At 34.4% G+C, this 13,562-nt stretch overlaps 1 protein-coding gene across 3 annotated transcripts in view; it reads left to right on the top strand.

Annotated features, from left to right (window-relative positions):
* The window catches only part of Acss3 (acyl-CoA synthetase short chain family member 3), a 162,590-nt gene that overhangs the window by 36,371 nt on the left and 112,657 nt on the right, over nt 1-13,562 (top strand). For all 3 annotated transcript variants that reach the window (XM_048804582.1, XM_015482962.2, XM_048804586.1), the window contains exon 3: nt 11,244-11,432. In XM_048804582.1, coding sequence (XP_048660539.1) covers nt 11,244-11,432 — 189 coding nt within the window. The remainder of the gene's footprint in view (nt 1-11,243; nt 11,433-13,562) is intronic.

The following is a 13,562-nucleotide window of genomic DNA, read 5'->3' as shown; positions in this document are numbered from 1 at the left end:
TAGGAGGACAGAATCTTGTTTTGATCATATGAAACAAAATATTGTCATATATGTCATTTTGTATTAGATTAAAATGTGTAGCTATGGAAGATGATGCTCTTAATTTTAATTCATTTGGCAGTTTTATGGTTCTAGTTAAGTACAATAAATTTTAATAAATCAATGGAAGCTTGTATTCAATAGAATTATTGTCAAGATTAGAGATCTGGGGGAAATTGATTGTTTATTTTCTCATACTATACTTGATTTAAAAACATTTCTTTTCCATTACAAAGCTGAATAATGTTAACTATATCATATATGGTTTTATGGGAAATTTGATACATTTATGAATATTATGATAAATTCTTGGCATGTGTGATGATCTATGTTCACTCTGTTTCTTAGTTACTCATGTATGCATAATTTTTGTGAATTTTCTTCCTTTAAATGTGTACAGTTTCTTTGGTGGAAAGATGTAAATGTTATTGGAACAGACCCAACTGTTGCAATGATCTCATGTCCTTGTATCATTTCTGGGGTGTTTTGCAAGTTCTCTATGAGTCCTTCACATATATTGATTGACTTTCAGAATGTATTGACCAATGAAACCGTAAAGGTTAACAGGAACATAGCCCAGTGCTGAGAAATGCTGTGTGTGTACCTACAGTGGTTGTCATAATTTATGTACTATCTATACAAGTGCCAAGGGTGTTTAATTATAGCTCTAGTTAAATAATCAGTGTAGAATTCACCTAAAGGATGCATGGTTCCTGTTGACATCTTTCACATCTTTTAATTTTTCCTTTCTTTAAAAGAAAAAAGAAATCTGGAAGATTACTTTAACAGTCATTTCCCCTCAAATTTGTGCAACATAAAAAGATTTGTGGGACTTTATAAAAAAATAATTCTTGTATACTTTTGGTATTTACTTAAATTATTGTTATTTTAATGAACAATTAAACCTATACCTTCATATCTTTTCTTTGTACTACCATACATATATAAAGCCAGATCTGATTTATAATGAAAACAAACTTACAAAACAAGCCAATTGAGGATACTAACTTGATATAGTTAATGTGTTGTTTTGCTTGAACTGAATGACTTATTACAATGTGCATATAATGCTGTGGCCCTGGGAATTCGAGTTTGGTGACATGGTCCCCATGATGCCTCAGTTCTAATATAACAGATTGGTAATTGAACTTTTACTAGTTCAATTATACAGTGTACTGTGATGTCATCTGCCCTTTACTTAATATGCATGAGATTATAAAAACAAACACAAATTATCATAGTGAATTTGCATTGGAGTCTAGATAATCCAGAGTAATGCTATATTAATTTTTCAAATTATCATCAAAATGAAAATGCAAAGTTTAAGAATTTTCATGGAGAACTCCCAGGCTCTGAAAACATCTCTACAGACCCCAATTTGAGAAACACTACATTAAATAACTTATTAGATTGAGAGGAAAGGGATCAGTCTTTAATTAACAGCATGAATTAATGTTACTTTTTAATATTCTCCATTAGCCATTCAATGCAGTGTATATAGCAGCTACACAGTGATTGTTTTAAAATAATAACTCTGTTACACATTTTGAGTGCTTACAGTAAAAACAAATAGGTGGGCCAGTTATTATATCACAGTCTTTCTGTTCATCAAAGAATATAGTAGCTTTGTCTAGACGACTTATACAAATTTCTGTTTAGTTGCATATACTCTTTATTAATAGACTATAGTAGATTCTGTATTTTTTTAAAATAAGTTTTGAAAGTTTGCGTATTGGTCACATTTTACTACATGTTTCAGAATACTTATATAAAGGCAAATGAATGCATAATTGTGGAAAGTGACAATTATGAGTGTGAATGAGACAGACTTGACTGTAATCCATATCTACTGTTTTTTCTCTCCCTTCTTTTACAATTGCAGGTTAATCCTTTTTTTGTACTGTGAAGCCATTCCTACACATTTTGTTAGGACTTTGGTTAGCCCCTTACATACCCATGTTTTTGCCAGTTCTGCCTCTTAAAAACATGCCTGTTACACAGGAAGATGACTGTAGATAAATGTACCATACTGTACATTTTAAAAAGCCAGAAGAAAGGGTTTTAGATGTTGTCACCATAAAGAAATGATAAACGTTTGAGGAGATAGACATGTTTATCCTGATTTAAACATTACACGGTACTTATATGGATAGAAACATTACGTGGTACCTCATAAATATGTACAATTTTTATGTACCAGTTATATAATTAATTTAAATTAAAACAAGAAAAAAGCATGCCTGAATCTTTCTACCATTAATTTCTTATCTATTTCCCTTCCTTGGTTTACTTTGAAATAATTGTCTATATAAGCCTTCTCCTACTTTCTTGTCACTTCTCCCAAACCTAAAATATGCTAATTCCTCTGAAACTGCTTTAACTAAGGTGATTAATATGACCTTATTAATCATTCCAGTAGACATTCAGTATTTTACTTCTTTATCAGGCCTAACATTCTTGAAAATCGACCATCTTTACCTACTCCTGCTATTCCACCCTGCTTTCTTTTTTCCTGACCTTGCTGGCCATTTCGTTGATCCTCCTTCTTAAGTGCGGTTTTCTGTGCCCATTTCCTCACTGCCTGCTCTTTCTAGGCCCCGTTCTCTTTGCACTTTGCACATCCTCCCCTGGGTCATTGCATCTGCTCCATGCCCTTTGTTTGGTAACAGATTATATATACATAGTTCGGTATCAGGCAGCCCCTGATGGATGTGATGGGTGGTCACTCCTGATGACAGCACTGCCTATTCCCACTCTTTATCACCAGCTCACATTCTTCTGAGGGTATTCAGAACTTGGATAGGACTTATGAGTCCATATCTATCCCTGGTTGTTCCTCTACCACTCAGATTTAGACATGTCCAATCCCGCTTTCCCTCCTGAGTTTTCTAGTACTGTGAATTTTATCATTTTCTAACCAGTTGCCAAAACCAAACCTGGACCCACTCTTAAACTTCCCTTTCTCCTACTTCCCGTATCCATCCATCATCATTTACCATCCTTGCCACACTGAATATTTCTCAAATCAGTTCGCATATTTTTATTTACATTGTCATAGCCCTAAATCATGTAACAATTATTACATTTTAGAAATATGGAAAGCTCCTATTTTTAAGGAGGACTTACCATTTTTCAAGTATTTCCTATTTTCTGTGGATTGAATATACATTGTGTCCTGCAAAGGTCCATGTATTAAAGACTTGATCCCCAGCGTGACACTGTTGGGAGGTTCTTTGGACATTTAGGAGGTAAGGCTAAGTGGGAGATTCTTTGGTCATTGGAAGTATGCCCTTGAAAAAAATTGTGGGACCCTGGTGTCTCCCTCTCATTATGCTTTCTGGCTGGTGATACAAGTGATTTCTCCCCAGTATGCTCCCACCCTGATTCCACCTTGTCTAGAGGTCCAAAGCCCAGGAGCTGCCTGATACTGAACAGGAACAACCAGAACCTAAAGACAAAAATAGACCTTTTCTCTTTATAAGTTAATTGCCTTTGGTATTTTGTTTTACTCACATGAAGCTGACTAATGCAACATTGTTCACAGGAAGAGTTTAAACTCAATAGATTTTAACAAGTCTCTGTATGGCTATCTGATATTGATTCTCTTTCTGATGTTTAAGTCCATCTCACATCCCTCTTCATGCTGAATTTTGGTCGTATCCATTCTAAACTGTCTTTAGTTGTCAGCCAAATGGCACCTGCCATAAGGATTAGGGCATTTGGCAGAAATTATCAAGTAGGTGAAAGAAGGAGGAAGTCGTAATTACCCAATTATTAATACCTGGTGTGGACACATGTTAAAATGGTAAAAAAAAAAAAAAGGAGGCAACAGTTTAAGTATTCTTTATCTATATGCTTTTACTTTATTACATGCAGAGTAGTCATGGTGTGTGTTAATGATAGCAGTCAATTTTAGTTTCCATTCTTTAGACCTTGGACTTTTCCTTGATATAGGATTATTTTCCCTGTCAACAATGGTCTATTATATATGCAAGCACTGTTTTAATATATACAAGGTGTTCTTTTTAAGGTTTAAGAAATTTTGTTGTTATACTTATAAATTTCAACATATGAATATTAAGGAAATGAAAGCACATATGCATAGAGAAATATAGGATTGAATTAATTTTCTGTGAAATATAGTCTGAAAGTCACATTAGTTTTGAAAGCACAAAGATTATTGAAATTGCAATTATTTCAAGCTTGAACTAAATGAATTAAATAATTCTCCATTTCACTTTGGTTGTGAACACATAGTCTGAAAATGACCATATATTGATTGAAACCACATGTGAAGAAATGGAAATGAGAAAAACAATTGTTTTAAGTAGTAGTATTTAGCCTGTCATTAGGAGAAAATTATTTGACAAGAAGAAACATGCAAGTAAATGCTTTCTAGACTACTCTCAGATAATTGTTTTAAATATAGGATAATATTTTATAATTTTCTTCCAAAATTTAATGAATGCCATTTTTAAATATAATAGTTATATTGTTTTCTGTTTTTTAGATAAGTAATATATTTTATTTTTGAACATAAATGATATGGTTTTATATTTTGAGCAAAGATTTTTTCTTCTTTTAATTACATGACTGTTTTTTTCCTGCTATTAGGTGGCCTATTTCACAATTAAATTGATTTAGTACTTTAGAATATTATGTTTAAATAAATGTTATTTCAATCTTGGGTCTAATAAATTGCCAGTGTCATTAAAAAATTACATTCCTAGAAGCTTCTTATCTTGTATGAAAATAATCACAGGCCTGAAAGATTTTCTCTCAAAAAAGATAGTTTTAATATAATTTCTGAGCAGGTTTTAGAAAAGTTCATTCTTCTCATAGATATTTACCTGGATGCATAGTTGGCACATAGCCTAAAGGAAAACCTATTCACTGGGATTGTTTTGATGAATTTTTGGAGGGTGCAAGTAAAGCCAAAAAAAAGTGAGTGTGTGTGCATGTGTGTGTGGGTGTGGGTGTGGGTGTATGATGTGAGATAGTAAATGTACAATTAATGTAAAATTTAAAAAGTAAGATATATTTCAGTTTCTTTCTATGGTAAATTATACGTGTTCTCAAAAACAGGTCCTTTATTCCCAGTATTACTAAGCTGTTTCTTCAGATACTGTTTTCTAAATTAGTTATATTTTTTGTCATTGATTAGATAAGGGATTCCAATGTATTATTTTTGAGGATATGCCTTCCCTTGTCTTCTCTTTCATATAATTTAATTTGACATTGTCCTATGGTTGCTCATGATTGCTGATTTTTTTACTAAAATTTGGATACTCTTTCATTTTTCTATAAGCATGAGTTTGTTTAGATGGGCACACTTGGCTATTTGTGAAGCATGTGTAAATTTATCCTATAGAACATCACCTTTCGTCAAGTTTAACGTTTAATGTGTATATCATTTTATGTTATATGTTTCTATGGCTCCATTTCTTATTTTATCATTATAATTTATTTATGTAATTCCCTCCACCCATGACTCCAAATTTCTTTGGTTTAAAGACCAACCACAGGGCTGGGGTTTTGTCTCAGTGGCAAAATGTTTGCCTAGCATGTGTGAGGCACTGGATTCGAGGCTCAGCACCACATAAAAAAATAAAAATAAAAAATAAAATAAGGGCTGGGGATGTGGCTCAAGCGGTAGCGCGCTCACCTGGCATGCATGGGGCACTGAGTTCGATCCTCAGCACACATAAAAATAAAATAAAGATGTTGTGTCCACTGAAAACTAAAAAATAAATATTTAAATATTCTCTCTCTCTCTTTAAAAAAATAAAATTATTAAAAATAAAAAGGCCAACCACATCTTCCTTATTTTTGTATCTTCAGACTTTACCTTAGTATAGGAACCATAGCATATATTATGAAAGTTGAATCAATGATCGGATATTTGCATAACAAAATGTCTTTAAATTAGCACCAAAACAGTGATTAATTTATACAATTTCTAGTGGGAAGAATGGAACAGCATTGTAACTAAGTAAATATGTACATTCATTTTCTTTCTTCAGGTTTCCTTTACGGCACAGTTCTCCTCAGACTAGCAGTGTAATGACCCATATTGGGTGCATGACATATCTATTGCTCTTGATGGCAGATTGAAAGTAGATTTTGGAGGTCTGTGCCTCATATAAAACTATCAAACTTTTGATACATTAAGACATAATTATAAGAAGATGCAAAAGTGAGTATGGATTGGGTAAATGGTCCATGATTTAACATTGCCCTTCAGCTGAAAAGCCATAGTTTAAAATATTTCCCTTCGGATAATAGAAATTGCAAATCTACATTCAGACATCCATGGGAGGATAAGAATATGTCATTAGGTAAAAATAATATATATTTTTCTTCTCTTTGATAATTTTCCAACTGAAATTGATAAAAATTCCAGAACCTTAAACTCTGACATAGCACTATTGAATGTCCTTTTTTGTTGAAGGTTCAAAAGAACTTTGTTTGATCATTATACACTCTTAGGTGACTGGGACTTCCAGTTTTTTTCATCTTATAGCTCTGTGTTGCCTACATATAGTCTAAATGATTTCTTTTGCATCTCAGAAAAAAAAATCTATTGTTTTGTTTGGTTCTGGAATGTTCTCCTAAGAAAGTTCCTGTATTGAAGGTTTGGTGTCCAGCTTATGGTGTAATTGGGAGGTGGGAGAAACTGTAGAAGGTGGGCCTTAGGTGGAGGAAGTAGGTCCTTGGGGTCAAGTTCTTGAAGGGTACATCTTGTCTCCTGTTTCTCTCTCTCTCTCTCTCTCTCTCTCTCTCTCTGTCTCTCTCTCTCTCTCTCTGCCTCTCCTCCTGACTGTCATGAGGTGGGCATCATTGCTCTACCACATACAACCCACCATGATATTCTTCACCCTGGCCTAGAAACAATGAATCCAAGTGACCTTGAACTGAAACCTCTGAAGCCACAAGTCAAAATAAATCCTTCCTCCTTCAAGTTGTCTATCTCAAGTATTTTGTCACAGTGAAGGAAAGTTGATGAGCAAAACTATAAAGTGTTCTGTTCTGGGTTCTCATGTTAGCCAATTCTAGATTTAATATTAACAACTAATATTTTTACATTAAGTATTTTCAAATAAATAGATATTAAATCAACACTTATTTACTTTCTCTTGGTATGAATTAATACCTTGTCTTTTCTCAGTCCATTTATTAAAAGTCTCACCAGAATTATATTTTCCCATAAATTTTCTTACATATATTATCTATATGCATATCACCCTTTCTATCCATCTAAATTTACAAGTTACATTGTGAATTTTTATTGGAGTGAAATTTAGCTCTGGAAACTCCTGAAAAAAGAAATGCATATTAGTCATGTAAAACTTTTGTTGTTAGACTATCTCTAATGTGGATATCATGGTCAAAATATTGAAATATAACTCGAAGAAGTAAGGAAAAATTGACTCCATCTAGTGGTCTCATAGAACTGGTGCAGCCTAATTTGACAAAGTTGTTTTCATGGTGCTGGTTGATAATTCAGATGTCTAGAGAAGCTTGAGCAAATAATATAAATGGAAGAAATATCAGTTGAGAGAAACGTCAATTATTGGTACATATTACATTTTTTCTACAGTTATGGAACTATGGTGTAAGCATGCAACATAAAATATGCATACACAGGATGTAGAAGGATAGATTTCAAACTTTGACTGGAAAGCAAATGCAAATTCTCTATGATAAACGCCCCTATGAATGGTAGTTCTATAGCAATATGCTCAGCTAGCACAAGGTTTCAATGATTATTTATCATTCTAGAACACTGACCTGGTTGTGCTAGACCTTTCATTTTTTTTCAAGAAAACATGATTCTAGATTTGTGTATCAGTCTATTTTGTGTTACTATCACAAAATACCCAAGGTTAGATACTTCACACATAAAAAGTGCTTATTAAGCTCAAAGTTTGGAGATTCATGTGTATGGCACCAGAGTGCTTGGTTCTGGTGAGGGCCTTCTTGCTACATCAAAACATGGTAGATGGTATCATAGAAAGAATATGTGTGAAAGAGAGAGAGCACATGGACAGAGAGGAAGTAAGAGAGTCAGAGTCCAGGCATATTCTTTTCATAACAACCTGCTCTCGCAGAAACTAACTGCAGTCTCTTCAGGACTACATTACTCTTTCCTGTGGGTGATGCCTGCAATGACTTAGTTGCCTCTTGAAAGTTTCAGCACTTCTCCATATTCCCACACTGGGGACCAAGCTTCCAGCACATGAACCTGAGGGATGCTCTCAAACAATCTCTAAACCACAGTGTATATGAGACCTACTAAATTTAATATGCCAGCTTATTTTTTAAAATGTGATGTGGCCTCAACTTAAATAGATCTTGAGGTCATGTTTGCCCTATGGCCCATGATTTTGATGTATAAGTTGCAATAATAGGTCTTAAATTTCTTGATTTCATTTCTTCAAAGGACAGAAGAGGTATGGGCATTTTCCAGAACATTCAACACTAGGCAATGAGACTGGAATACAAAGCTACTTGGTCATTGCTAGGTTGAGTCTTGGTTGAGGATTATTTTTATTCAACAACAGGCACTATTCAAAGTGTTAGAATTATAGCTGTGAATAAGCAAACTCTTTTTCCTTTGTCTCTTTTAGATTCCTACCTTAAATTGGGAGCTCATCAATGTCATCACAGAGCATGGTCACTTTCTGCAGGGAATATACACTGGAATGTTTGGCTATAATTTCCTAGCGTTAATCTTGGTTCTTGAGCACCATATAGAATTTGTTCATGATTTATATTTCTTTTTTTAAAGTTTTTTATTTGTTTTAATTAGTTATACATGACAGTAGAATGCACTTTTATACTTTGTTATATCATACATAGATGGGATATAATTTCCATTTTTCTGAGTATACAGTCACATATATACATAAAGTAATAATGTCTGTTTCATTCTACTATCTTTCTTATCCACACATCCCCTGCCTTCCCCTCCTTTCACTTCCCTCTACCTAATATAAGGTAACACTATTCTTTTTTTTTTTGCATTACAATTCTTAATACACATATATACAATTTTTGTATCTCTCTTTGTATATAATGTATATTGACACCCAATTCAAGTCTTCATACATGTACTTTGTTTAATGATGTCCATTATGATTTATATTTCTTTGGGATACTTTTCTTGCAATTTTCTGTTGGACATTTTGAAGTTCTTTTTTAATTTTTTATTTTTTATCAGTTACACATGATAGTACAATGATCTTGACATACCATACATTTGAGTCAAATGGGGTATAATTTCTCATTTTTCTGAGTGTACAGGTTGCAAAATCACATTGGGTATACAGTCACGTATATACATACAGCAATACTAGTGTCTATTTTATTCTGCTGACCTTCCTATCCCCCCTTCCCCTCCCTTCCCCTCCCATGAAGTTCTTAAACATAGCACTCAAATACAGAGTTTGCAGTATAGGGAAGAATAAATCAGTGAGATGGTATTTTACTTTCTCTCTTTCATCAGATGGTATTTTACTTTCTCTCTTTCTTAACCCTGCCCACACCTCCCCCCTTCTACCCAGAGACAGTGAATAAAGAAAGGAAAATGGTCAGGATTCAGAATTCCTTAAACTTCTTCAGAAAGTGGGAGAGATTGAGTGAAATAAAAGAAATCACAAATAGCAAGTGGCCCAATTCCTTCTCTCAAGCTCCCTCTGTCATTATGTTGGACAGTCACATTTAAAGGCAAGCAATAGTCCTTCCATTGGCTTCCTGGGCCCCTGCAGGCCCCTTGAGCTCTCCGCCTGATCCACAGCTGCCTTCTCACTTGTTCATTCTCCTGCCTCTGGTCTCTGTGCTGCTCCTTGGATCTCCCATGATTCCCCTTCCCTATTATACTTTTGTGCTCTCATTCCCACTGCCTAAAATAATATTGATCCCCCGAGATCTGCTTATTCTCAACCCTACATGTCTGTGCTAAAGTGTGACTTATTTGCTGAAGTCTCCCTGGATTGTCCCATTGACAATGACATCTGCCCCTTACCCAGCACTCCCAACCCTGTTTACTCTTCTCTGTTCTCCTCCCCCCATAGCTTTTAATATATATAATGCATTTATCATGTTTGGGGGTTTTTTTTGTAAGTATTTCATTTGCTAAAATACAAGCACCCGAAAGATAGAGATCTTTGTCTTGTTTTATTTAATGATATGTCAGCAGTGCTGAGGAAGACAAGGGAGGAGATAAAGAGAGAACTTATTATATTCCAGGAACCATTTTTTTTATAGTGGATATTTTTAAGTGAAAGAATATCGAACTACTTAGGGTTGCCATACTTTGCACAGCCTGCTCTAATTGCTTGTAGAAAGATTTCTTGCAACAAATTATCTCATGTGTGGGCTTAGGATCTATTTTGCCTTTATTATCAGAAATTGCAGAAATACATATTAAGAGGAAAGAGAGTTTGTATGTTTGTTAACAAAAAAATGTTGAAAATAAAAAGAATTTCAAGTGTTTGGTCCAAAAGAAAATTGTGTTATATAAATAATTCATATAAAAACTATAAAGAAAAAGTAATTGGCTTGAGACAATAGAGAGATTGTGGAATATGATGTCAGTAATCCTGGATACATGACTTACTACTTTTCTGATCATAGGTTAATAATTCATTAGCTCTCGGAATTAATAATCTTATTTGTAAATGGTAATAACAATATAATAGAGTCTATCTTGTTTGCCTTATAAGTGTATGGAAGTGCTTTCTTTCTTAATATCTACTTGTTTCTTTTAATAGTTAACCCAACTTTCATCTAAACTTATCATTATTTTATTTTTCTTTTTACTTGACAGATTATCTTTTAGAATGTAAGCTCCACAGGGGCAGGTTGGTGTCTTTCTTTTTCAGATTCATGTTCCCAACTTTAAACCTTATGTCTGACACATAACAAGTTGCTCGGTAAAGATGTCCTAGGATTAGGCAAATGTAAGCAATAATGTCCATATGATGTAATAATAGTAGATTGGTTAATAATCAATTATGATGCAGATGTCTGTTATTATTGTCACCATCTAAACCATTTGATCACCCATGATCAAATATGTGTTTTCTCACCTTTTTAAATCCATTACCAGGGGTATGATCAACTTCAAGTATTTCTGCCTTAACTTACATATTACTGAAATAATACAGAAAAACTTTGCTGATCTATTGATTTTGTAACAGGTCTCTAAGCTGGCTGGTGTTTTGGTTAAGTATGGAATCCAAAAAGGTGACACTGTCGTCATCTACATGCCCATGATCCCACAAGCAATGTATACCATGCTGGCATGCGCAAGGATAGGAGCCATCCACAGTCTCATATTTGGGGGATTCGCATCCAAAGAATTAAGCAGTCGCATTGATCATGCAAAGGTAAGTGCTTTCTTTGGGGAAATTGGGTTGTAGCTACCTATATTATAGCCATATTTACCTGTGGATGAGTTATCCAAGAATGTTCTTACTTCTTTTGATCTTCTTTTCAAATGGGGTACTTAAAATTTATTTTTCTTTTTGTTTATAGCAGCTTTATTCATAATCAGCAAAACAAACAAAAAACAAACAAACAAAAAAACACCCTGAAAGCAACCAAAATATCCTTCAACAGATGATAGATAAACAAAGTGTCATGCATCCATCTGATGAAATGCTATTCAATGGTAAAACAAATTCACCACCAAGCCATTAAGTCATGAATTAAATTTTTTGGGGGGAGGCAGTACCAGGGATTCAACTCAGGGGTACTAGACTGCTGAGCCACATCCCCAGCCAAATTTTATATTTCATTTAGAAACAGAGTCTCACTGAGATGCTTAGCACATCGCAGTTGCTGAGGTTGGCTTTAAACTCATAATCCTCCTACTTTAGCCTCCTGAGTCACTGGGATTACAGGTGTGCACCACCTCATGAATTAATTTTTTGTTCTTTTATATTTTAAAAAATTTATTTATTCTAATTTGTTATATGTGAAAGCATAATGCATTCTAATTCATAGTATACATATGGAGCATGATTTTTCATTTCTCTGGTTGAACACAAAATAGAGTCACACCATTCGTTTCTTCATACATATACTTAGGGTAATGATGTCCATCTCATTCCACCATCTTTCCTACCTCCATACCCCTTTCCTTCCCCTCTCTCACCTTTGCCCTATCTAAAGTTCCTCTATTCCTCCCATGCTCTCTCTAATCCCCATTATGGATCAGCATCCACTTATCAGAGAAAATATTTTGCATTTTTTTTCTGAGGGTTAGCTTACTTCACTTAGCATGATATTCTCCAACTCCATCCATTTACCTGCAAATGCCCTGATTTTATTCTCTTTTAATGCTGAACAATATTCCATTGTGTATATAGACCACAGTTTCTTTATCATTCATCTACTGAAGGGCATCTATGTTGGTTCCACAATTTAGCTATTGTGAATTGTGCTGCTATAAACATTGATGTAGCTGCATCACTGTAGTATGCTGCTTTTAAGCCCTTTGGGTATAAACCAAAGAGTGCTATAGCTGGGTCAAATGGTGTTTCCTTTCCAAGTTTTCCAAGGAATCTCCATACTGCTTTCCAGAGTGGTTGCACCAATTTGCAGTCCTACCAGCAATGTATGAGTGTACCTTTTTCCCCACATCCTCTCCAACACTTAATATTACCTGTATTCTTGATAACTGGCATTCTGACTGGAGTGAGATGGAATCTTAGAGTAGTTTTGATTTGCATTTCTCTAATTGCTGGAGATGTTGATTGATTGTATATCATCTTCTGAGAAGTGTCTGTTCAGTTCCTTGGCCCATTTATTGATCGGGTTATTTGTTTTTTTGGTGTTAAGATTTTTGAGTTCTTTATATATTCTAGAGATTAGTGCTCTATCTGATGTATTTGCTCCCATTCTGTAGACTCTCTCTTCACCTCACTGGTTGTTTCTTTTGCTGAGAAGAAGCTTTTTTAATTCGAATCCATCCATTTATTGATTCTTGATTTTATTTCTTACACTATAGGAGTCTCATTAAGGAGTTGGGGCCTAATCCAATATAATGAAGATTTGGACCTACTTTTTCTTCTATTAGGCACAGGGTCTCTGGTTTAATTCCTGAGTCCGAGATCCACTTTGAGTTGAATTTTGTGTATGGTGAGAGACAGGGGCTTAATTTTATTTTGCTGCATATGGATTTCCAGTTTTCCCAGCACTATTTGTTGAAGAGGCTATGTTTTCTCCAATATATGTTTTTGATGCCTTTGTCTAGTATGTGATAACTGTATTTATGTCTCTATGTCCTCTCTTCTATTGTGTACCATTGGTCTACAAGTCTATTTTGGTGCCAATACCATGCAGTTTTTGTTACTATTGCCCTGTAGTACAGTTTAAGGTCTGGTATATTGATGCCACCTGCAGCTCAGTTGGTAGAGTGCTTGCCTCATATGCACAAGGCCCTGGATTCAAAGCACAATTCAACCCCCATACCACCAAAAAAAAAAAAAAAAAAAAAAAAAAAAAAAAAAAAA

Source organism: Marmota marmota, unplaced genomic scaffold (assembly GCF_001458135.2).
Source record: "Marmota marmota marmota unplaced genomic scaffold, marMar, whole genome shotgun sequence".
NCBI classification, from domain to species: domain Eukaryota; kingdom Metazoa; phylum Chordata; class Mammalia; order Rodentia; family Sciuridae; genus Marmota; species Marmota marmota.
This window is presented reverse-complemented; position numbering and strand designations above follow the sequence as displayed.